The 25,590-nt window shown below is 39.4% G+C and overlaps 5 protein-coding genes across 6 annotated transcripts; 1 reads left to right on the top strand and 4 right to left on the bottom strand.

The window, feature by feature from the left end:
- The first annotated feature begins 31 nt into the window (after positions 1-31).
- Positions 32-5,991, top strand: LOC145899701 (cytoplasmic phosphatidylinositol transfer protein 1-like). Its single transcript, XM_082988594.1, has 11 exons — positions 32-134; positions 202-350; positions 483-568; positions 885-892; positions 978-1,064; positions 1,288-1,389; positions 1,678-1,737; positions 1,814-1,917; positions 2,452-2,507; positions 3,694-3,774; positions 5,849-5,991. The coding sequence occupies exons 1-11, from the start codon at positions 87-89 to the stop codon at positions 5,908-5,910; spliced, it is 843 nt and encodes a 280-aa protein (XP_082844720.1). The 5' UTR covers positions 32-86; the 3' UTR covers positions 5,911-5,991.
- Positions 5,992-7,138: 1,147 nt separating this feature from the next.
- LOC145899702 (uncharacterized) lies at positions 7,139-7,955 on the bottom strand. 2 transcript variants are annotated; one of them, XM_082988597.1, is made up of 4 exons: positions 7,722-7,955; positions 7,590-7,650; positions 7,393-7,523; positions 7,139-7,329 (listed from the first exon to the last, which is right to left on the bottom strand). In XM_082988597.1, exons 1-4 carry the CDS (start codon positions 7,847-7,849, stop codon positions 7,155-7,157), a joined length of 495 nt encoding a protein of 164 aa, XP_082844723.1. In that variant the 5' UTR covers positions 7,850-7,955; the 3' UTR covers positions 7,139-7,154. The 2 variants fall into 2 exon arrangements, with proteins under 2 accessions (XP_082844723.1, XP_082844721.1); XM_082988595.1 differs by having other exon boundaries at positions 7,139-7,332.
- Positions 7,956-9,246: 1,291 nt separating this feature from the next.
- Positions 9,247-13,198, bottom strand: LOC145899700 (uncharacterized). Its single transcript, XM_082988593.1, has 9 exons — positions 13,081-13,198; positions 12,596-12,657; positions 12,002-12,526; positions 11,638-11,746; positions 11,021-11,134; positions 10,548-10,694; positions 10,128-10,205; positions 9,922-10,053; positions 9,247-9,850 (listed from the first exon to the last, which is right to left on the bottom strand). Exons 1-9 carry the CDS (start codon positions 13,142-13,144, stop codon positions 9,807-9,809), a joined length of 1,275 nt encoding a protein of 424 aa, XP_082844719.1. The 5' UTR covers positions 13,145-13,198; the 3' UTR covers positions 9,247-9,806.
- A 1,784-nt stretch (positions 13,199-14,982) lies between these two features.
- Positions 14,983-18,340, bottom strand: LOC145899304 (uncharacterized). Its single transcript, XM_082988044.1, has 4 exons — positions 18,160-18,340; positions 17,447-17,555; positions 16,892-17,095; positions 14,983-15,152 (listed from the first exon to the last, which is right to left on the bottom strand). Exons 1-4 carry the CDS (start codon positions 18,295-18,297, stop codon positions 15,043-15,045), a joined length of 561 nt encoding a protein of 186 aa, XP_082844170.1. The 5' UTR covers positions 18,298-18,340; the 3' UTR covers positions 14,983-15,042.
- A 1,969-nt stretch (positions 18,341-20,309) lies between these two features.
- On the bottom strand, positions 20,310-25,590 carry LOC145898146 (uncharacterized). The gene is made up of 20 exons (XM_082986581.1): positions 25,448-25,590; positions 25,311-25,371; positions 25,038-25,227; positions 24,618-24,791; positions 24,256-24,336; positions 24,071-24,184; positions 23,837-23,935; positions 23,583-23,759; positions 23,068-23,235; positions 22,850-22,954; positions 22,658-22,782; positions 22,449-22,539; positions 22,310-22,384; positions 22,041-22,232; positions 21,700-21,750; positions 21,524-21,628; positions 21,369-21,449; positions 20,946-21,077; positions 20,820-20,879; positions 20,310-20,482 (listed from the first exon to the last, which is right to left on the bottom strand). Exons 1-20 carry the CDS (start codon positions 25,588-25,590, stop codon positions 20,310-20,312), a joined length of 2,397 nt encoding a protein of 798 aa, XP_082842707.1.

The raw sequence follows: 25,590 nt of genomic DNA on the forward strand, positions 1-25,590 counted from the left end.
AAATGTGATACAATCATTTTTATCTTTGATCAAGGAGATGGTTCAAGTAACATGTTTAAATTAAGTATGTAAGAAAAATAACAACAATGTTGCTGAAAGAATATCGAATATGCATGCCAATGACTGTGGAAGAGGTAAGGATTTTGTCTTTCTATTGTATTATAATTTGCTCCTCTTCTAATTGTCTAGTGCTTTTTTTAGTATCGCCGAGGTCAACTCTACATGATCAATCGACACAGCAATGAACAAAGTGAGGTTGGTGAAGGAGTGGAGGTTGTTCTTAATGAGCCCTGCTATGATGAACAACATGGAAATGGCCAATTGACTGAGAAGCGAATCCATTTAAATAAGTATGTAAATGGGCCTAAATGCTAATGCAGCTATAATGGATAAATGCTTCTTGCCAGTCGTAAATGGTCAGCTTAACAATGTTGGCACAATACTATAAAATGTTTGCTAAATTTGCATTTTTTTTGTTTCAGTCGGTTGCCCAATTGGGCAAAGTCCTTTGTTCCAAGTATCTATGTGACAGAAAAAGCTTGGAATTTCTATCCTTATACCATTACAGGTCAGTGTTTTAAGAAGCTTGATTCCCCTTGTAAGAGTAAACAACCATTGTTGAGGAAGCTGTTTAATTGACTAGGAGTCATATGCTTGTATCCAATCAATCCCTGGCCACAGCATTGAAGCTATCATATGTGTTCCCTAAGGACACATTCCAAGCTATTAATGGATGTAAATAAGGACTGTGTAATGCACTGGGGAATTTCAGATATTGAACCATCTATTCAACCCACAAGCATATAAAATATATATGGCATACTTTTGAATTTAACATTGACATAAATCTTTTTTGTTTTATGTGAAACTTCAAACTTGGACAGAGTACTCAGTAAGTACTAAAATGCATCTATTTCATGTTTTCTGGGTCACATTTGTCATTTTGGAAAATTAAAGCAATGATAATTATATTGTAGTGTCCATGGTTACCCCGACTGCAGATTTTTGTTGAAACCAGATATGAAAATAACAATGGATGTAATGATGATTTCAGCTTTGCAAAGGTGTGTGTTGTTTACTGGTTGGACTTTGTACTATGTATATTCCAGTACACCAGAAACTACCTAATCTAATTTAAAACAAATGAGACTTGTACCCAACACTCAGATCCAACATAATTGAAGCACTTGCTTTGCATCAAACTAAATGGTGTCGTATCTGTGTACTTAGTCCGATTTCACATTTTAAAGCTTATTCAACTGACTGATTTGCTTGAAAACACTATAGATTCGGGACCAAGTGCCAGATAGTGAGTTTTCGCGGAGGGAAACAATTTATCTTGATCTGGCATATGATAAAGTTCCTGACAAGCATTACAAAGCTGATGAGGTATGATATGTGATGAATCACTACATGTTTACGGACAATTGTTTGTTGTTTATGTTCAATGTGGTGGAGTTTGTTGTTAGTGTGGCTTCGGAACTTGCATTTGATTTATATAATAGATAAAAGCTGTTTAAAGTTATACAAGGTTTATTAAAAATGATTCTGTGGGCCTCTGACACATAAAGCATGACTGGCGTTTTGGTTTGTTCAACACTTTCATCCCATTTGTTTGCGATTGCTGCTGCTAGTTATTATTGGCCTAAGTTACTGACACCAGCATATCTTTTCCAGGACTGCACAAAGTTCCATTCTAAGAAAACCGACAGGGGACCTTTGCAAAGAAATTGGCGGGTAAATGAACTTATCATGGTGTAACAAAGTCCAATCCAGCTATGACAGCAGCAAGCAAATAACTAACTCTTCACAGGAAACCCACAACCCTCTCATGTGTTGCTACAAACTCGTAGCAGTAAAATTTGAAGTATGGGGAATGCAAAGTCGAGTGGAGTCCTACGTTCACAGGGTGGTTAGGTTAGTGCGTGTTGTGCCTTTTCACCGCCGATAGCTTAATTATTCTTGATCGCAAGCTCTTATCGACATATTCTTTTATGTTAAAGCGTGCTAAATCGATATATATATACGTGTTCGGCGGTTGTGGCAGCCAGACTAGCTGTATTTTTGAACCTTATGTTCTGATCGCAGACACGCGTATATTTTTGTCCGTAAACGTATAACTTTTTGAGAACATTTTTTTTATTAATATCGCCTTGATGTGATAAAGTGACAAATTTAGCCAAAAAATCAGTGTTATGTTCAAAATTATACCGAGTGTGGTTACTGATGGCACGTTTCATGCTACGTCACTGTCTATTAATCCGTCGCTTCATTGTTTTCTGACAAACGACTGTTAATTCCGCGACACGAACCGCTGGCTTGCTGCGTGTTTGTAACCAAAATACCAGTGACGCGCAACACTAGACTTATCACTGAATAGATGATAACTTCCTCTAGCGTAAGTATCAACCACAGAACCCACTACAGCCGTGGAATTTCATATTGTTACAGGGACATCCTCCTGCTTGCCCACCGCCAAGCATTCGCGTGGATCGACGTATGGTACGGTGAGTGTCAGAAGAACAAAATGATTGCTGGTGTTGGCGCGCCGCGAATTCGCATTTTCTAGAGTGTCCGTGCTATTTATGGTGCCGGGCCGATATGGCAGAGCTTATTGCGGCCCTTGAACCGCTCTCTGTTGTACAATTACTTAAATGTTGGATGAGCTCGTTAAGTTTACGGCGTCGGTCGGGCGTTTTATGGCTTCCAAATACTGTAGGCGGTTGGTATGTTTGTTAAGCGTTAGGGAATCCACACAAACATTTATGTTTTCTGGCCAAAAAGCAAACGGTCTTGTAGTCTTACGCCATGGTGACAAACATTTAAAGCCACATCATGGCAAAAATACTGCGTGCGCTGCAGGTCGAAGTCCTGGTTGGTTTTCATACAAACGGAACCTTGTACAAGTGTTGGGAAAATTGGCACGTTACTCGCGTTCACGCTTGTGCCATATCTACGTACACAGGTCAGGACGTAAGCAATTGGCTAGCACCTCGTATTGTTCAAAAGCCCAACTAATGCATGTCAATACTGGCATCCGGCGACCCTGTCACAAGCACAGCATTGTTTCCAAAAATTTTGTCGTGATTTGAATTTTTTTGTCCTAAAGCCTTTTTCTGGGACTCTTTATAATCTTACCATGGAGTAACAGTAACATATTTGATATCGAGCGTCGTGTAATCTACTGTTGATTGAGCAGATCATACGACAAAAACCTGAAATAATCCCCGCTATTGCGTAAGGGAACACATGCACGATAAAGAGGATTATTTATAGCGATTCGACATTTCCTAATACGGCCACCATATATCGATCGCTATATTCGCTTATCTTTAACCAATAAATGGCTGTTGTTTCGGGCCACATCCTGCTTCCACACCGTGGACCGGAGAAAGTCGTCATCTCGTTTTTGTTGTTTCGCGACACCGAAAATAGTATTCGTTGTGGCTTTCATTCCCAATCAATCCCAAGGTTCAAACCTGTTTCTTAATGGCCTGACAGGTTATTGACCGTCCGGGGATTTCGCGTTCTTTCGACAAAATTGCACCGGACTTCAAACGGGATATCGTAATAGAAGTGCCGCTCACTGCTGCATAATTCGGCTTGCATTATTTATTGCCGCGTCGATATTCCTTTTGTTATCCGCTTTATGGTCTGTTGTACCGATCGCAATCCTTATCCCTTTGTCCCCAGACATGACCTTCGACAACATTCGTGAGTATGAAAGTCAAATCCAGGCCGAGACCAACGACAAAGTTTGCACCAATCATAACCGTGAGTTGAAAGTTCCTGAGATTTGTAACTAGCGTTTGTTTTGCATTTTACAATAGCCTGGATTTAATGTATGTGTTGCATGTAACTTGTTTACTGTAACAATTACGTCACATGGTGACAGACATACCTTTGCTTATACGTTTAATGAAAAATTGGGACAGGTGCAAATATTTATACCCTGCTAAAAAAATGCATGGCAAGCAGCAAAGTACTTACAACAGTAATTGCAGTTAAACGGAACCCCATTCTGCTATACTAAACCAAAGATGTTTAGTAAACATGACCTTTTTCGTTTTTCTGAAAGGCAATGCTGCTACTACTGGGTACCACTGGTTAGCAATACGCTTGGGACAGTAACTGATTGCTGTTATCTGGCGTCAATTTGCTTCACAATTTCGTTTTGGCAACTACAAAATATCAATACGTCGGTCGCGGTTTCCTAATGTGGTTTGTGTCGCATGAAACACGAAGAAACCAATTCGAAGAATTATTACCAACAGCATCTGTCAGTTAGTGATTTACAATACGCACTCAGTCCCTTGTAAAAATTCAGCGAGCCTCACCTTTAAACGAATTATGGAAGCGCTTTCGCGTTACCGTTGGTGGAATTTTACGAAGGATAATACGCAAGCGGCCACAATATTGTGACGTCAACTCGATACGGTTGCATATCGTGAAAATCTTGGCGATTGCAGATTGAAAACATTGGTTGCGTTTTTCCAACAAATTGGCTAGCTGTTTTCGTTTACTCTTTCGTTAGCGGTATGTTGTAACGAAAACGCACTGGACAGAACGGTTTGCATATTTTATAAACACATGGGTGTTGCTGGTGATGGGTAACAGTTTTATCTTACGTAGGACCACTTCGTCTGTGTTGCACATCTTGTATACTTCTCTTTTACTGGACGTTAATCATACAATAGATGGCCTTTGAAAACACGATAGCAAACGATGTGGGACTTAGTAGTGGCTGCAGGTGGAAAAACGTGATTATGTGGCATAAAATAAGCTCAACATATACAACTAAATGTAGAATGGAACTTAAAAATTGTGGTTACTAGACAATCACTGTCATCCGTTGGGCACCAAACTAGGTGCAACCTTACGGAGAAAACAAGGTGGAACTTAAAAAGTTGCGCTTAAACTCAACTTCGCGTCGGGATCCTTTCCCTACCTGTGGGCCTAATTCAAGGCATGCGAGGTATCAGCCAGTCGTTCTGTTTTGCCCCTAATTTTCTCTGAATTTTTTGCACCTCAAAAACAGCGGACTATATTGTTACTACTACAATTTGTAAACAGCCGTATGGTTGCCAACCCTTGTAGTACGCATTGTGCGGGAAACCCCGACAGTTAAAATTGGTATGTCGGCTAATTTACGCAAACATGTCCAAGCGGTAGCAAGTGTATTCCATAGTGATGTTCGAAGTTCCAAATTATTTGTCCTGGTTTGGAGCCGTATAATTTGGATCTGGCAATTTGCTCACCGCAATGTAAGCGTGCGTTTCACTGACATGACTCATGGAAATGTATTCTACGTTACGGTTAGCTTGTCGTGGGCTCAACAAATAAGAGTGTAGCGTTACCAATATGCTAAAAAAAAACAACTTACTTGTAATGTAATTGATATGTTGTTTACAATATATTCATTGCGGAAGTCTTACCAAACCATACAAACTATGACCAAACCCTCGACATTTTGACCAACTAAATGCACACATTTTCATAACGACACTAATGCATTGATATTGTGTAATTGAGTCACAAATAGGGATGACCTTGTTTACCCTGTGTAAAATGGAAGTCGGTAAGTGGTCGCAGGAGGGTACCCAAAACGATTAATATGCAAAATTGGTTGTGTGTTTCCATGTCGTAAATGCTAAAGCCACTATCCGGTAAATTCAAGTGAATTACCAGGCCGAATGTGGATACTAAATATTGGCCCATATCCGGCGCAACACATCACAAATATTTGCTGAAACATTCTGCACTTCCTGTGTGGCGAAATGGTTGAGGTCACATTGCAAAACTGGTCAAGAAAATCCACTTTTAAATAACGTTTGCAATATTTTTACAGTTGCCACGACAAGCCCCACGACTTCTCAACCCGAGAAAACGTCAGACACCAACGTTACGTAATAGTTTCTTTGATTTCAAGGATTTGTTTTTGTGCTTGCCCCTTCTGCAATCCATTTGCGTCCCTTCCGTCGCATCGCATTTTTCTCCCCTATCGTTGTTGCATTCATGCAAACGTGTCCTGCCCTTGTGTCGTTCATTTGTTTAATTTTGAATTCGCACGCAACACGGAGCCCTTAAGTAACAAAACTTTAGTACCTATGCATAAAATGCTATAATTTATGTGCCCAGGAGGTTGCAAGGCAGGGCTAATGATTTGCGAAAACTTGCCGTTAAATCCAATGTTAACACAGCTTCGTGAAAAAAAGGACTCGATGGTAAACCAAATTTTTCAAGGGCTCCTATATTTTATATGCTTGAATGTTGTATGCACATATGTATACATGTCTTATTTAGGGCAGGTATTGTAAACGTTTATTATTGCTTCTATGATAAACATATAATATGTTACAATTTTATTCTAAAGCAATACTGTTAGTTTCTTGTAAAACAGTAACTTTGCACTTACTATTTTTATCACCAATTTCCCCTCCAACAAATGTGATTTCAAAGATTTTGAACGGATTTTCTATTGGCTTCCTAATTCTTCTTCTTGCACATTTACTCATTTTTCGAAAAATTTCTTTATTCTTGCAGTGTGCATGTCGGAATGTGTTACATTTGTTGTTCATGGCACCTTTCTGGTACTTCATCCCATTGTGGAAATGATAGAGATGTGGGAAAACCTGATGTAAATGACTAGACCCAACTAATATTTTACTGTCAAATTCAATACAGTTGTTAATACTAATCGGGGTTGCAGGCACTGTCTATGTTGTACTCAGTGGCATTGTGCAATACATTTTAAACAAAAAATACAACCTCATATCTTGCTTCCATAACGTTTGTGTTTGAATTTTCCCAATTCTGTTACCCACCAACAATCAGCATTTTTGGTTTTCAATAAATAAAATGCACTTCTTGGGCATATATTCAAAATTTGCACCATAGTGCAGGTTATCTATAATTTATTCTTGAACAGAAAAGTTTACCATTAATTTAATATACAGTATTGAAGCAGTTTAAATTCTATGCTTAATTCATCTCAAATCAGCAGCCTAATATATTTATGATCAGTAGTGAAATGCACTTTTACAACAAATGAGAAAAATACAGACATTTACAGGCTTCACAGCACTATGTCTGGGCAGAAACATCACAGACATTGTTGATGTTGCTTTTCACAGAAGATTCATGTGTTTAAACTGCTATCGGTTTCTTTGATCAAGTTTATGCCTCAATTGTTTGTGTTGTTGAGTGTTTAGTCGACGAATCCTTCCATTGAAGAAATGATTTGATTTGAAGTTAATTGCCTCACTGCAGGACTTGACATACTTCTTTGTCTTAACCACAGGTATGAACTTGACCTCATCCTCATCGCTACTTCTTAAGTAAAACAAAATAAAGCATAAACAAGTACATTTACTTCAAAATCAAAATGTATACCTTGAGTCACTTTCAGATTCAGAGCCCTCCTCTTTGGGATGATGCTCATCATCATCAGCTTCAAGTTTTCTTCTGCGCTTAAACACCTCTTCAGCTTGTTGCAAAATCTCCAACGGTAGTGTTTTGGATTTCTGGTACAGCAATGGTGTTTTAGCTTTTAGACGTCAAATACGGAACACACAAACAAAAAAACTAACTTTTTGGTCAATATTCCTTTGTTCTCTTTCTGCATTCAAACGCTTTTTAGCAGTTTTGTCCCTGCAATACATCAAACAGGTTCTTCCATCAGCCCCTTATGCAATGGCTATATTTAAATCGTGGCAACTTACCTTTTACGGGAAGTCTTATTAGCGTCAATGGCATTCAAAGCATTTTCCTTGCTTTTGGCAAAAGTGACACTTTCTGGACTGTCGTCATCACTTGATTCGTCATACATTTCTGGACGTTTATCAGACATTCCTAGGAGTCGCCTGTTTTTGTATTCCGTTAATCTATCCTGCTTTGCCCATTAAACATCATTTTTAAACTTATCACCTAGTATGACATTTGAGGAGACAAAATACGCACAATCCAACACAGCATATTATGACATCACACATACGCACATGTGCAGCAATTCTTTGAAGCAACACATAAGGTTTTGAAAATGTTTTTTTTTTCTTTTCCGACTCTCCTGCCACAATGCTACGCAGCAGTGCCTAGATATTAGCAGCACAACAAGAAAAAAAGTTTTTTTTGTAGTTATTAGTTTACCCAGTCAGAGGGGGTTTTCGCTTTATTGCGTTTATCAGAGCACAGTATATTCAGACTACTGAGTATAAACCCTCAAAAACAGTTTTTTCCAAGTAAATGGGGAATTTTTTGTTCTTCTAAAGTTTGTGTTAAAAAACAGTAGTATTCTATTTTGCAACCTGCGACCGGCTGACCAAAATTTTGTTTTCGCAGATGGCTGCCACTGAATTCAAATATTCTTTTTCGTGTACATATTTCACTTGACAATTTATCCCCGCTTTTACCGAATGCAGTTTGTCTAAAATTGTCATAATAAAATTCAGATAGTAAAGGCAACTTTCTTCTCAATAAATCCACGAGAAGTGGTATTCGGCCTATTTGACTGATTTGACTACATCTGGCCCGCGCATGGAATATGGCCCCGCACCAGGGAGACCAAAAGCACCTCTTCCCTGAATTTGCTTTTCGAGAAGTACGGGTATTTATACCAGGCATCGTATTTTCGTTGTCAAATCGGACTCCACATTTTTAATGACAGGCCTCGGGTATAATGTGGTTGGCTATATTTTACCAGATTGCGCCAAAGGTTTTACACACATTGTGTAGAATGTGCAGCAAGTCAGCGTATTTACTGACAAAACGCCAAGAAACATAGATTTTTTTTGTTGTATCTGCAAATGGATGCTTTGGAATTGCAGAAGTTGAATAACATTTAATAACAAAGTTTTGCTGCAGAATCAACTAAATTTTACAGTGGACCATGGTTTCTCAACTGGGTGAATTCGGTTCACTTTAGTTAAATTAAACTTTTGTAGGTGAATAATGATAAGGCGAATGAATTATTGATTTGTACAGCACATCTATCAATGGCTATTATCGGCTTCCCTACCGTCCTTGTATTTCAAAGAATTGTCCATTATATTTATAACATGCAACACAATTGCTTTTTGTGACCTTTGGCCAAATGGTCGCATAACTTCCCATGTATCACATGAAATAATGTTGTATAAAATACAACGCAGTTTACCGTATTTGGTTGAATGAAACGCGTGTAGGAGTGAACATGAGCAAAAAAAAATGAACAGGTTTTGAAACAAATACCACAACACAATTGATGCCCTAACATAATTTCGCACCCTTGTTTGCTCCTGGCAAGAACTGTTTACCATTCGTAAGATCAGTAAAAGTATTACGTGCTGTGTCGTCGCATTAAAAAAGCTCGCTTTATTGCGTGTAGGAAACCCATCTCACGTCTATATGTATTTAAATTCACACCAGAATAGTTTCCAAATATCGACCAACTGCTACAAGGTGATTTAGTTACGATGCTTTTTAGCATTGTGAAACTGCTGTAAACTTCAATAGCAAAATATACTAACAACCAGTTTAACCCTGTAATATTTCATGTTATGGCTGCAATGCCTGATGGGCCGCCAAACCTGCGAACCTAACAACCAGTTTAGTTAAGGTGTTTGTTGAATTGTCACAATGTCGGCCAATATGAAACACCATGCAAGTTCAACGTATAAAAATGACGTTTGGGTTTCGGATGAAATCGGTATTTTGTGATAGTTTGTTCCAGTGTAGTATCTACGTCCTTCCCGTTCGAAGATTTATCCTTTCGCAGGATCGCTTTACTGCATATTATTCATTTGCTTCAACAACTGTTGTTTGGTCTTGAATCATGCTGGAAAACTTTCTTCTCTGTCGCTTGCGAGAAGAAAATCTGGAATTTTGAATTTAATTTTATGAACGTAAATTTCGATATCACCCTAAAAAGGCAATTTCATTTCATACGGTCATCGATGACTAGAACCGATTGCGTGTTTCTCCGCTTGTTCCGCACATATTTAAACGCGACAGCACCGCTACAGGCAAGCACAACTCCTAACACAGGAACGACTATCATCCACCACTCCAGTTTTGATTCTGTAAAAATTGAATATTTGGAGATTAATTCCCTTTTTTGTTACTATCATTGACGAAAAATCTACAACACTTACTTCCGCTGTTCTCACTGGGAACTATTGTTGAACCCGAGCAACACACTTCAACGGTTGCTGTCGCAGTGGCGCGATTGCCTGCAAACAAACGTCTTTTTCAATCAAAATATCTGTTTTCATTTGTAGCCCTATTTGTACAGGCAATATGACTGTGGCAAGCAAAGACAGCAACAACCAAGCGACATTCCTTATTATTGGACTAATTTTGATGGTGATCGTTTTGCAATCCAAACTTTCGCACATAAATTCTATAAACGATTTCAAGCGCCGTCAATAAATTTGAATTAAAGAGCATTTTGCTATCAATATTCGGATTCAGCCAGGTACTAAATTATACCTATCATTTTTCTGTAGACTGGTCCAGTCTACAGTTATGGGGCAGATTTGTATTTCTACACAATAAAAATATTGTCAACATACCGTTGGACAAATCTCCTCTGTCCTTTACCACAACGCTGAACGTCATCACCATTTCAGGAACTAGTTCGCTTTGAAACAAGTAAACTGCTCCCTCTGGGTCCACAACAATTGCGTTGGGCCCAAGTAAACTCGATAGCGTCGCAAAAGCTCAAAAGAAAAAAAAAATATCAATGCAGTACTAGTTATAGTTACGTTTAGGAACTTCTTAAAATCATTTGCCTTTCTGCAAGTTCATTGTAAACGTTTTGAAGGACAAGTAATGAAATATTTTGTGTGTTCGTTTTTACGCTTAAAGTAGGTGATAACAAATGCTTTAAGTGAGTCAATTTTTGAAGTAAGTAAAAGTAAAATTTGAAGTAAAGAAATTAAAGAAAAAATAATTTTAATGCCAAAAAAGAGACAAATGAGTTCATTTCTCCAATCTCACTGCAATTTGCCCAGTGCTGGACTCTAGACAACATTTCAACACTCACTTTTCTCCGACCCGCTTGGGTACACATTGTTCTGCGATCCTCGAATCATTCGAAATCGAAGTTCCGCGTTTAACCCGACATCCCGGTCTGTTGCGCTGATTTGCATCACTTTCCCTGCGTGAAAGTCAGCGACGAATTTACGTGTGTTTACAATTGTATATATGTATATTCGCAAGTTTATGAAAATTATTAATCATTAAATATATTGCAAACAACTTTCTGGGTTCTAAACCTAATGTCAAAGCTTCTTTAACTATGTTTGCAGCGATTCATCCAAAATATTTGAATGGCGATTATGGCTCAAAAGCAATGTTGTAGCGAGCGCATACAATTCTGTGCGCCATCATTGTAAAAACGTTTTCCTTGTATGGTTAAAATAAAAGATATGGGTTTGTTATTCTTTTGTATTTCTTTGTAATGATATACGGTGTAACTTATACCAGTAAAGATAAAGTGGTGTCGTAGGTGACTTCGTTCCGAAAGGTTTTCAAAAACTACCTTAGTTTTTAAAATCACACTGGTTCAATCTTATTACGTGAACTACCTCTTGGCGAAACTGCAGTCACAGAAACAACGATATTGGACAACATAAACGTGACCAACGAAAAAATGCTTACCATGTTTAAAATCGCGCGATATTGTGACGTGCAACGATGACGCGTTGAAAACTGGTGTGTTATCATTAACGTCTTCAACGAGCACCTTAATGGTCTTCGAGGTTTCGCTCTGCAACAACAAACCGAACATTCTATGAAAATAAGTTGAATATGGGGGCTCCTGATAAGCTTGTTTTTTTAGTGTTTGTGGGGTTGATTTGGTCAACAAAGTTCATTTGCTGATACTAGAATTTGCATAATGCCGATCAGCACTAAAATAGACTTTGTTGCACTTTTTCCTAAAACCCAGTCAATAATTTCCTGTTTATCGAATTGTTGCCGTTACGTATTACGCGACTCGCCCTTGTTATCACCAACAACTTGCCTGCACATCTAAACCGTCGACGCACGCAATGTCCAATATATAATTGTCGTGAGTTTCTCGGTCCAAATCCCTCAGTTGCAGCAACTCGACCATCCGCACTTGAGTTGGACTGATGGTTGAAGACGCGTGGGTTGAACTTATTGATTCATTGCGTTTAGCTTCCCCTGTAGTCTCTGTAACAGCTGCAGTCGACGGTGCCGTTCTTGGTATAATATCACCGCTCGTTGTGCCAACTGTTCGACCTCTTATCCCAAAGGCGGAAGTGTGCGCAACGCTGGGAACAGTAAAAGGCTTTGTCGCGGTTATATTTACAGTATTGCCTCCTTTCGATGGTGTGCTGATAACAGGGGAGGGCACAACTATGCTTGCTTCTCGTTTTACAAGCACCACTTGGTTTTCAACGTGCTGGTTGTCAAGTGCAACTCCGAAATATTTTCTCTTGATGGATATTACAGTGTTGTTGGGTAAAACAGTGGTTGTTCTGTTCACGTAGCATCGCGATGTATGGATCGATGTCAAATCCAGCTGTGGTTGATTAAATTTAGAACAAAATGATTTTAAAACCATCAAAGTAATATTCAATCGCCCATATACCTTCAGAATGGTCTTCGGATAGACAAACAACCCCTCGGGAACTGACACATTCCTATCAACGCCTGCCAATAAAAAATACGCTTACATATTTCGCCAAGTGTTTGCAGTCCTGAAACTCGCTTGTCGCTTAGCATGAAATAATCAGTATAGTGATCTTGGTTCGAAGTTCGAATAGCCGCTTTAAGTCATACTGTTAAGGTGGTTTGATAATCGTGGCACATCTCTTACTCTCAAAGAGTTGTTGTTGTAAGCTATTAAAGGCATAAAACCAATATGTATAAGTGGTTGATGCCCACTGGCATTATTTGCCCGATTGCAGTAACCAAAAACATGTTACATCATCACTTCTCTTTTGGCCCAAATCGGTGCCAAGTTTTCTTTAATCAACAGCGCGAGATACAAGAAATAATGTCATTAATTATGTAAGGGCGCAAGTGTGGAAACAACATCTTTGTTTGAACAACCATGTGCACAAAAACTCTCACCTGAAGTTAATGTTGGAAGTAAGCTCCCGAGAAGTGTAACATATGCAAAACACAACAGCATCATACACAGCAGTGGTTCACAATTTATTAGGGTTACGGCACAACTCCTGTGGATTCGTTTGCTACAATCCAAATTTTGAAGTTAGTTTCAAATGAAGCCATATTTAAAAAACACTATAAAAGCGTACAGTAACATGTAAGTAAGTCGATTTCCATATAGGTACACAACACCATATAATGCTAAGTGGAGGTTTGTTAACATGACTAGAACTGATTGCGAAACTGAATGTACCTTGAGCACACAACAACAGGTCGATACTTTTTCATAAATTATTGTTAGATAGTGAAACGTTCGCTGCACACCTAAACCTGTTTCACGGCAAACCAACAGATTGCCACGACCGGCAACTTGAGAAGCCCTGCCATAAGCAATACAGTCCTGCCTCGCTTCTGGTAAAAACTAAAGTAGACACTAAACGAATATACCTAAGACCACTCCTGCGTTCATTCGATCGATCATGCCGACATTGGTTATCAGAAGAACGCAGGACGACTGATTAAAAATTGATACCCGACAAGCGTAGACGGAAACTCGCAACTTTCCCGCTCCACTTAACTGCTAAAAGCGATCGTGAGATCACGTATTGGGGCATGGAGTAATTCACAAAACGTTAGCCTCGCATAAATAAAATATAGCAGGCGTGCTGGGCACTTTTAATGCTTTTATCACTTAGAAAAGACATTATATTACCGCTTGTTACAAACCACAACCAAACACTTGTGGCTAACTCCGCAAAAAAGGTAAACAACCCATTGATGCTGAATGATATGAGACAAATATAATCTTCTTGTCATTAAATATGTGAGGTCAAAGCATACGTTTATCTGATCCCTGTGGAAAAAAAATGTCCTCACTGTTTGTATTTAAAGGTGTTTATACCTTTATATTATACTTTGCAATACCGCGCAGAATAAGACGAAACGCCGGTAATTTTGTCTAAATCACAAGCGATAGGATTTTGTGACCGCCCCTTTTGAAACGAATCTAGAGTCTTTTCCGCAGAACAAATTACCTACATTGGTGACATAAGGTCCCCGGAAGGTCACCTCTAATCTATCCATTAACGCCAGGATTATAAACATTGCATATATGAAGCGATAACCTTTTGCCTATGTCTGTTTAAGAACTTTTCGATTGACAACCGATTTGCGTAAGACTGAAGCTAATCCCCGCCACATGACGTCAAAGCAATTTGTAGTGCCGTCGTTGGCCGACCTTGGGCGCGCGCACGCCACATATTGCCATTTTGTGTTCGCATCAGAAAAACAGATTTTACATCTAATCGTTTTTTCAGTGACATTCTGCCAACATTTCCTTCCTAACCGCACAGGCCTCGTGACCTGTCTGTCCTCATAAAGCCGATGCTGCTCTTCCTGGTTCATAAAAAAGGCTTAAACGCGCCACACATGGAACTAGCAGATATTTTATACACGTTGAAATGCTAAAATAACCTCAAATAATCAAGCTTAGAAATGTTCTAATCACCAGTTGTATAGTCGACACTTTCTTTTCACCTGTTGTTCCTTACTTTATCACCCGTTTTTAAGCTAAAACATCTCAACCAGCGATAAAAGGGCTTCCAAGCCATCAGCACAGTTGTTCTTGAATCGCGTTGCGTTAGAAACGTTTTACGTGCGTGGGATATTTCCTCTGCGAAGGCGTGACTGCATCAAAGCCCCTTTGCTGTTTTCACTTGGTTAACGCGTGGCAAGATATGCGTTGAGTCACCGCATCCGTTCTGATCAAAACAGGTTTCATGAACACTAACAAAGCATAGGCTCTGTCAGTACGTGCCAACGCCAATAACATACAGCAGTAATCACAATCGAAACGTTGACGCGAAAAATCAATAGAATAAACTGTGGGCAGAACGAATATTCGACATTTCAAAAGAGAGTTGTTCAAATCGTAGCGCGTTCCACTTGTGGCACTGCCCCGCACACTGTGTAAACATCTTCAGGTGATCCGATCAATGTTTCTTTCTCGTGGTTCCGAGGGTTGTTGTCGTTTTCTAGAAAGATGGAAGTTTTCTATTTAACGGCGAATCTTGCTGATGCGAGCAAAAATACATCAATGCAGCCTTTTCAGGAAGTCACATTGTTTAAAAATTTGTCCTGTCACTGCCATTTTTCAAAAATATAATCAACATGTGTGTGAGAAACAAACTGTCATTATTACTCTCGACTGGGCCTTTTACCAAGTTGTAAGCACTTTAATTTGTTTTAGTACTCGCTGCTGTTTTAGATTAGAAACATGTTATTATCGTGCGTGATCAATGTGGTGCCGTACATTCTCATACGATGCGACTAACCGTGGTGAATAGGTGTGCCCTTTTGCTCAGGTCATCATGTACTTGGATAAGTTTCGATGTGCGGTTAGTGCAATTTACTTGTGAGTAACTTCTGCTGATTTGGGGAAGATTATTGTGAAGAGCAGCATGACGAGCATGAACAACTAGGCCCGGGGCCGTTTTTAGGTGAGGAAATTACCATGTAAATTTTTACTCTTATCTAAATTGCCTGTGAGTGTCAGTTTGAAATTGACCTGTTTTGGCTCTACACCTAATCCAAAACATATTCCAAATATCCCAGATTAAATACACAATAAAACTAAGCGGGCGCGTTTAAACATTATGTAAACATAGTATATTTTATTGCGACAAGCATGTTCCGTCAACAAAAATTTCCATACTGCTATTTTGGCTGCCAGGCATGGTAATTAATGGGAATTGCTCTTCTGGCACTTAAGTTCGACAATGTTTATTGAAACCGACGCATGATCAAGCGCATGATGCATTATTGTGTGATATTAACCTGGGGAGGACTCGCCGGATGGTGGACGAAACGTCGGTTTCAATAAACATTTTCGAAACTTTAGTGCCAGAAGAGCAATTCCCATTAAAAATTTCGATTTCTTTCAAAAATACCCAAACATACATTGACGCAATAGATCTTGTACGCACATGAGATTACTGCGTGATCAAAATAAGTTTCGGTTCCGGTCAAGAGGTTTTGACGTGATTGAGTAGTTTGGGAAACATCAGATATGCAAATGCAATTCCACACAAATGCGATTAGGCTAAAACCACGAACTGCATGTAGTATTGTTACTGTTATATCTCGATAAACTAAACTTGATTCTTAACCTTATTCATTGCCTCTTTGAAATCACCACCAGTTGTCATACCCCCTTTTGATATATTTAGAACCCCTGGTTAAGAAACATGCATTTACGTCTAAATGCACGTTTTGCCTTTTAACGTTTCATCTCCACTCCTTGACATGTATGTTGACTAACTACGGCGTTAACAGACTTGCATGCGTCGTTTGTTAATACGGGTCATTAGGTTTCAGGGTGTGTTTGTTTTTAATTACGCAAAGTTCGTCTAAGTCTAGGTCTTCATTGTGGAAATATATGTAATTCATTCAGTGAAATCTGAAACATAGGGACACATCGGTTTTTGCTTCACGCGGGCTATGAATTTTAGCATAGAGTGCCATAGAAAAGACCAATCTTCATGGTTCCAATTCACAGAATATTGAACAATTAAATTCATAGAGTATTGAACAATTTAATGGACCGAAAGTAAAGTGGAGACTAGTGTGCCTGATAGTGTGAAAGCTAGCACAGTGCCACTCAACAGCTGCACTGATGAGACCTTACAGGTGCTTTTCATAATATGGTAAAGCATTTGGGGCAAATTAACGCAAGGGCAGCAATTTAAAAAAAAGGAATATCACTGAGACTGACCTTTCACATTCGTGTTTAAATTAATGTCCGTCGTCATTTTTGAGGTTGCGTGCGGAGCGTAGATATCTCGAATGTGATAAATTCTGGTATGGGAGTTTCGCTCCTCCAGTATCCAAGTAATGGATACGAGGTCGGTAAAAATACCAATTCCAATCCCAATCGGCCCGTAGAAGACAGAACGTAACATCCACGTAGACAGCAAACCTACAGACAACAAGTACAGGCAACCATAACGTCTAATCTATATCATTGTGTAAAAATAGATTTGTTAGAAAATTACAAAAGTTATTCTTTTTGGTTGAACTTACGGTAACACTTGAAATGCACGTATAGGCAGTATTGCCAATAATGGTTTTAGTGAGCTGCAGACAGGGTCACTGTTTTGACCTAATAGATCCCATCAGTGTAGCTACGGTGACTCACTACACGTTCTTGGCAGCTAAATAGCCAAGCAAGACTTATTTAAAATGTTCAACAAACAAACCCACAATGACACCGTATTAATTACATAAATTATTAATGATGATTTACTCCATTGGGGACAATTTTTCGTACTTGCCACAAGAATTAGAGTTCCAGCTATTACCAAACCACCCCCTACTGACACCAAGCGGAGCTTCCCAGGCACTCTGAGCAGATAGGTCGGTCTCTGGTTGTTGCTGTCCTGCAACCAAACTTTGAAAATAACCAACTCTTATTTCGTAGAACTGCAAAGATCGTATTTTTGGAAAACTTAATGATCTGTCCAAGGAATTTTATGGAATTAAATAAATTGATTAAGAATATAAAGTTAAACATACTTTTTATTTAACCTTGATATAATTAATGTAAATGTACCCGAAAATTGTTTGGTGGACCCGAATCCTGACATAAGTTTTATGGGAAGATATGTTAAAGGTCCAAATAAACCATGTAAAAAAATGTTAAACGCAAAAACGCAATTTAAACAACGTTTAATTGAATACCAAGATTTACACAACAGCATATATCCGTGCTTGAATAATGGTGATCATAGACGAATCGTTTACTTATGCTTTTGCAATTTCAGAGAAAAAAAACAGGTAAAATCAGAGAGAAAATGCCTTTTTTTTTTAAAAACAATAGTGCACAGTGCAACTGTGGGTCCATCTAAATATAATTTTGAAATTGTTTTTTACCTATTGCAAAAATTAATTTTTGTTTTATTTTAATTCATACACTATCAGTCAGTTTTATTAATTCATTGCAAACTTATCGGATTTAGATTAGATGAGAACATGCAAATATACCTTGGCGTCAGGTTTATCCGACCAGTTTGAAAGCTCTGGGCTTTGTTTTTTTTGCTGCCTCTTTTTGGCAGCAGCTTTTCTTCTTACTCTATTCCTCTGTGAGGCAATATTTCGGGAAAGAAGGCCACCGGAAAACATAGCAAAAAGGCCCAAGATTGTTCTGCGTTTTGTAAAGCTTACAGAAAATAACTAAAGCTAGTAGCTGCCTGCGTAGGAAACTTTTTCAGCATATATATTTAAAATGATGCAACTCTCCGGGGTTACACACTGCCTTTGTCTAATAATTGGCGATTTAAAGAGAACAAGAGGGTGGTGATGGAGTCTGTCATTGTCTATAATTGGCACCCAGTCGAGCCCTTTCGCTTGCAGCCGTTGTCCTTCTGTGATGTCACTAGTAAATCTCCCTGTAATGCTACCTTTGTTGTTCACAGAGAAACATACTGAAAACAGATTCTGCCTAATTTTGCCCGGTCAACGTCCTGGCTTGCTCAGTTGGCCGGTGAGAAAATAAACTGCCCCCATGTTGAATTCTACATTTGCATTTATTATTCATGACGTGTGCTCTCTGGCGAAAGGGCTCACACCAAAGAACCGACTTCACGTACAAAAATACGTTTATTCTTTCGCAAAGCTTTGCAGAAAGTTACAGTTCCATCCGATGTTGTTCAAAAGAACAAGACAAATGTTTTGAAGTTTTTCGTTTTGAAGACTTACACAGTGTCGGATTATGGTATAATCACTGCGATCGATGCTTTCAATAGGAATTTGTCCCAAGCTAGACCACAAGCACTATAAGCTAGACTTTAATCCGGAATAACACAAAAAGCTATCGAGCTACAACAAATCGAACATAGAAGGGAGTCAGCCGTCGGTTTGTGAGTGACAAACGAAGAATCAACTACGTTTACCAGATTTGTCAAGCTCCATGATGTACTCCCTTGTTCTTTCCACAAATATAGGCGTTTAATCCGTTGATGCCCCAAAACAAAATTAAACTTTTCAAAGGAAAATTACATTTCTATAATTTTTGTTTCAAGTTTAATAGTTGGTTCACAACTGTTGTGACGTGCCAATATTTGGTTATAACATGTGCCTCGTGAATAGACATGTCCGTCGTTCGGTCTAAACCAGTGTTTCCCAACCGGTGGCACACGAGCACCTTTCCGTAAGTTGCAAATACAGTACGAATTTACAAAATCGTAAGTGATCTCAAAATGTTTGTTACTTCATCCCCTAGGTTGCTTTGTAACACTCAACTAGGTGTACGCGAAAGAAAACCAAGAAATGCATATGAGGCATAAGGTATTTTAATTTACTTACGTCAGCGGCATGTATGAACGCATTTCGTGAAGTTTATAAAAAATCTGGGTGGCATTGACGACGATGTCTATGTGAAGCACAAAATTACGATTGGCAATACTCGACCTTTTTTGAATTTATTAATTGCTGCCGCTCTGTCACAGACTGTGCTACATTTGCACAGCAGGGACAATGCAAATTATGATTATAGGTATGAGCTAATTTGATGTGTCTATTGTAACCATTATTGTTTCTGTTGTCAGTGTTTACAATCGGAGCGTATTTCATACGTTTGTCATCAAACAGTTGCAAATTCGTAAGTTTATTTTGGGTCATTTTCGCGGATGCAAGAGTATAGCAACACAAAATCCCCTTGCAGTGTTAGCGCAAGCATCGAACATATGTGGTACGAATGTCAGGCGTTAGTAATAAACAGCAATATAAACGGCGAAATATAATAGTAGAAAAATAGTGGGGATGAATATTGGAAAAACGGCAACATGGCAAGCGGCACAAAATGCAATAAAAGTTGTATCAGAATGCAGAAAAAAACTTCATCTGTATCTCGTCGTGTTTCAGGATTGCAATGTGATGCTTCAAAATGAAACTGATGGCTGCGATCAAACTGTAACAGAACATTAACGATCAACATCAATCCAATATCAGGTACAAAAAAGGAACGCTTTCCACAGGTAAAAACTCATAGGAATCAGTTTACGGATTTCGTGGTGCATTGCGTTCACTTCTAGTGTTTTTTGGTGAATAAAGCGAATGGCATGAGGCAGTCTTTTTTTCGACTATTATTTCTCACCACCCTCGAGTTACTTTACCAGTGAAAGTGCAACTTAAACTCATGCCAAGCCATTACCTCGTTGGAAACACCAAGGTGCGCCAGGTAGGACGAATTCAGGGAACCAGCAGCATTCTTTTACATTGACACATTCGTGGTAGTCGGGGGCTTCGCAATCCTCCCGGTCGTAAGGATCAAGCTCGTATCGGTTCTTGCATGTGGGGGTCGGTGCAGCTATGATATAGAAATTACACATAAGTTTTTTGTACAAAATGCACTGAGCAGTTTGAGACACAATCTTCGATAAACATCGTATTCCATATGTATGCAGAAACAATGTTGTTTTCTCAACGTTTTCAATGCAGCTTGTTTTAACAGAACATATTGTAAAAAAGATTACAAAAATCGCAACAAATTTCCAAAATTGTCTCGGAAAGTAAAGCCATAGCGTACTTGGTGTACATAATTAAAGAAAGTTTAGCTTCTTCGCGCTGTATAGAAGCGTCCAAGCCGTATACAAAAAGCACAGTAAAACCAAACATTCCTAAAACTTCAGGAAATAAACACTTACGTGCAGGTGGGGCTGTCGGGGGGTCAGTAGGCTCGGGATCAACAGGATTGATGGTCACCACTGCGAAAGAAATCATTAAAATCCAACATAAGATTCGATTCGGTTATCGGGCAAATTTGTATTTACCGAGTTTCTTGTAACACGCAGGTGGTTGCACGGCACCAAGAACAGTTCGCGAGAAATAGGAAACGTGGACTTTCTCGAAGCAGCATCCCTCGTGCTCGCAAACCTCCTTCGAAACGGCGTCATTGTAGTAAGCTACAAGAGGCAAGGCATTGTCAAACGGGAAAGATCGTGTCATTTTTAAACGTTATGATCTTATGTTTAAACCTAATGGGGAAAAAGTTTGATAGAGGCAACGGTGTCAGCGTCGTAAATGCCACAAAACTCGAAAAAAAGCCAAAGCCAATTAGCTAATCATTATAAGCAAACGTTTCGAACACTGCTGTGCTCATTATTATCAGTGCTGTGAACTATCTGACTGAGTTGCGACTATGCGCTCACAAAAGAGGATAAGCCTCTTAAAATGTTACAAATTGTATAGCTCACCTCCCAAAGCGTAAGGAAAACATCCGACGCGATCGTCGTTGCCGACTCTGGAACACTTTTCTTGATCCGTAACGAAGGACTCTGCTCGGCAAAATAAACAACATTAATCTCTGAGAAAACTGGCAACAGCTCAACTCATTTGGCGAATATCTTACGTTTTTTGAAGTAGCACCACGGGACCGGGTTCTTGTGCTTGTCGGGGTCGATTGAACTGTCGTAGCAACAACGAGGGTTTTTCAAGCAATCATCTTTGCTGATGCCTATGAAAAGATATTTGTTAAATCTTTGTAAAATGTGATAGAGAACTTTTTGACAGAAACGTTACACATACCTGGTTCCCCACAATCCAATCTCTCGTCGGGAGCAACGAGGTAACACTGACCTGTGATAAAAATATTGGGATATTTAAAAAAAATACTGCTAATGGTCCATGCAGTTGCAAGTGCACTTTTGTGTGGTATTGGTATATACCACAAAGATATGAATCAAAAAATGTGTCTTTAATGACTGCAATTGCTTTCCTATCAGTACTTCATGTTGCAGTAGACAAAAACTGTTTATCCAAGAATATAAACATTGTCTTTAAAAATTAGGTCAAAAATTAAGGAAAAACACTTTGTATCATGTTTTCCTCATTTGTCAACGATTCCGAGCAAACTCCAGACCCCCTACCGTAGGAAGCTTTGCGGAAGCAGGCGGGAACGGACATGTTTCTCCAGATCGGGTCGTAACAACAATCCAACGACCGACACTGCACCTCGCCCCCGGCGATGAGTGCATCAGCGTTATCCATGCACGAGTATCTTTCCTCAGCCTTAATTCCACGGCAGGAAGAGAAAACTTGCGTCGAAAGTTCCTGCACCACTGCGTGAGGAAAGAAAACGCAGTTAAGCCTTGGCTGCTTGTCAGTGTGCAGTTATCGCCATAACTATGGTGCTTACCCGGGGGATCTCCCTCTGCGTCCACGTGCTCTCCGTTGACCGAGTTGGGTGCGTCGGTCGCAACGTGGTTACCACCTGCAACAGAGCATAGGCATAAATTTACTGGCAAAGGTAGTTTTAATTATTTTATTGTGTTTACCTCCTGGAAGCTCAGTAGGATGAGGGAAGGGGGTAACACCGTGCGGTTTCCACACAAAACCGGGTCGGAACTTGCTTGGTCTCGTGTTGGGCTAAAATAGTCCAAACAGGGCGCAACATTAGAAAAACAACCAAAGACGATTACATTGTCCTTTCCGCGCAAAGGTGACAATGGAAAAATTCAATATGACTGAATGTTATTTGGCGTACCATGAGAGTGGGGTTGGGATGCAAGTTAAAGCCATCCATGGTGAGAGAGGTGAACCAATCCGGTTGGTTGGGGTCTCTGCGGAGGTAACTCGTGAACTGGGATGGTAGCTCTGAGCTTGGAATCCCTTCACAAGAAAGCCGTGGTTAGTAACCTTATATGTTATGTCAAATAACGCATTTTGTTTTACTTACAAGGAATGCCGTCGGGGTAGAATTGTTCCAAAGTGGGGAGCGTGCCGCCAAACATATTTGCTATAATATAGTCCTCGTCCCAAACGTGTTCCGCAATGGCCACACCTGCGTTTGTCAGTACAGATTTCTTAACTTACAATGCTACAAATAAAACCTTGTATTGGATTCATTCATTTTTTGTTCCATGCTAATTGCCTTGGAAATAATTGCACACTCACCGATGTTTCCTATGGCGTTTTCATAACACTCAGGTCTTTTGCCAGAAATATCCGACTCCCTGAGACAACATCCAGCATTGATGCAGTCCAAAGACGAGTGGTAGGGGTCATGTCGCAGAGCCTCGCAGGACAGACGGATATTAGCTGTGTGAGCTTCACAAACATAATCTGCAAAAAATGGTATATTTTCACACCAACAATCGTAACTGTAAAGCCACTGTTTCTTACAATTATGAAAAGTAAAAGCATATTTGTTTGGGAAAAGGAACTTATCCACCCGAGTGTTAAGGCAAATACAGGAATTTAACAAGCCTTTAAAACGTATTTTTATCGAAGCTAACATACAATTCTTGCTGCCAGGCATAGTAAATTAAAAAGAATTATAAGGAAGTCCTGCCGGATGGTGGACGAAACGTTGGTTACAATAAAACACTCTTGTAACTTATGTGCCAGAAGAACAATTCGTACTAATATACAATCTAAATCATATACATGTGATTTTGGACATAGCATACCGAACGCCTTGATTCCAAACAGCTCTGTAAACGATTTTCCGGTGTTCAGAGCTTTGATCGAGTGGTTTAGGGCAAGCGAGAGAATCATGGAGGGCGTGATTTTGCCAGGATGTTTTATTTGGCTGTCCACGAAGTAAGCGAAAATAGCTTCATTGTTTGGATAATATTTTCTCAGTGCTGCAAACAAGGTTGAAACAAAATTAAGAAAAATCTATTCCAATTCTGTACATATGAGATTGTCATTGGTTACTCACGGATTGCTCTGCTTCGTGAAGCGAGGAAAGCGTACTGAACAGCTTGCATCGTGTTTCCAGCCAACAAAGCTTTGTAGGATTCCACAGTGAAACGATTTTCTATTTCATGCAAAAACAAATAGAGAAATTGTGAATTGATATTACCACAAACTCGTCTAAACGTTTAAAAATCGAAATTAAGAAAACGATGCTTGAATGTTCATTAAATTTCACAGAAAAGTTAGTCTAATGTACCGTGTTTGAAGATTTGCTCAACGATGAAATCGCTTACGCCGCGTGTTGTAATTCCTTCACCAGAAGCCAACGCGTGAAACACGAACTTGGAAAGAGGGTTAAGTTGACCTTGAGCTGAAAAAAAAACAAGTCATTGGCACCATTGTTTTTTCCTACAAACCAATTGCAGCAACATGTGAACTTACACGACAATGTGGCAACAAGATGCTTTGTGAGTGGATCCCTGCTGTTGGTCATCAGAAGCTTTACAACGGTCGAGTCAATACCTTCAAATGCAGTAAATTGGAAAATGGGACACCTCTTTTTATTGGATATAGACCGCCTATAATTTATGCCAACATACCAGTTTTGGTAAAAAAGTGTGAGTGATTTGACTTCAAATAAAATGATGTCAACTCATATTGTTACAAACAAAAAAATTTACTTCCGGATAATTAAAAACGGATTTTCTTTATTTTTGTCTGGTCTAAGTTTTGTTGGAGGTGAATTGATTCAAGGGAAATGTACAAGCTGAAGTAATTCAGCCAACTACAAAAGTCAAACTTACCGTACAGACTGGACAGCTGACCGTAGAGCAGATCGTTTACGTTCTTTCCAGACAAATAAAACGATATCCACTCGTTCCACTCAAAACCGTGGTGCCCTTTCATCAGCTTTAACAACTCCTGCTGATCAAGATGACCATCTTGCAGAGCGTAAAAAAATTCACCTCCGGGAATGGCTGCAATGAACAAAATAAAATCCTTTGAGAAAATATAAACTAAAAAATTCCAATCCAATCTGAAGCTAAGTAAAAAACGGTAAAATGCGACACCCAGCGTAATTAAGATGTTGCAGTGTAACGTGATGTTGGTATAACTTTCCCACACTGCATTTCACATACAACATTATGCCATTGTAGCAATTACATGCCAATGAGCGCAGCCATTTCGGCCTAATTGCAATACATCGGTATACCCGGACTTACAGTCGGCCAACAAGCTGTTGATGACGGTTTGCGACACGTTGTCGCGCTTCATTTGTACAAGAGCCAGAAGGCTCAACTTGTGTGGGTTCTTGGGCCTTCCGTTGTAGTACGTCGCGACCGTCTTTGGCTCCTTTGTGGTCTTCACAGGCTTGTAGCCGTTAATTTGTCCATGGGAAAGATAACCACCAACCTCAACTCCTTAAACAAGATGTAAATGCGTAAGTCCAGACATTCACTGATAAATAAACCGTCAAGATCGAACGCCAATCAAACAGCCTTACCGTGGTAACAACGTGGTATATAACCCCTTACTTTTCGTGAGAAACAGCAACCTCTGTAAAGTGAAAAAAGCCAGAAATTATTTCATGTTTACTTGAATGTCAAAGGTTGGGAATTGCTTTGAAACCTACTGGGCAATGCAGTCCTCTTGAGCAATTCCGAGCCAACCGCACTTCCGTCGACTTGCACCGGGAAGATCACAATGTGGGGGAATATTGGCAAGGGATCCCCACGTGAGCAAGGTTGCCGTCAAGATTTGGATAAGGCCGCGCAT

The sequence above is a fragment of the Ascidia mentula genome, chromosome 4 (assembly GCF_947561715.1).
Source record: "Ascidia mentula chromosome 4, kaAscMent1.1, whole genome shotgun sequence".
NCBI lineage: Eukaryota > Metazoa > Chordata > Ascidiacea > Phlebobranchia > Ascidiidae > Ascidia > Ascidia mentula.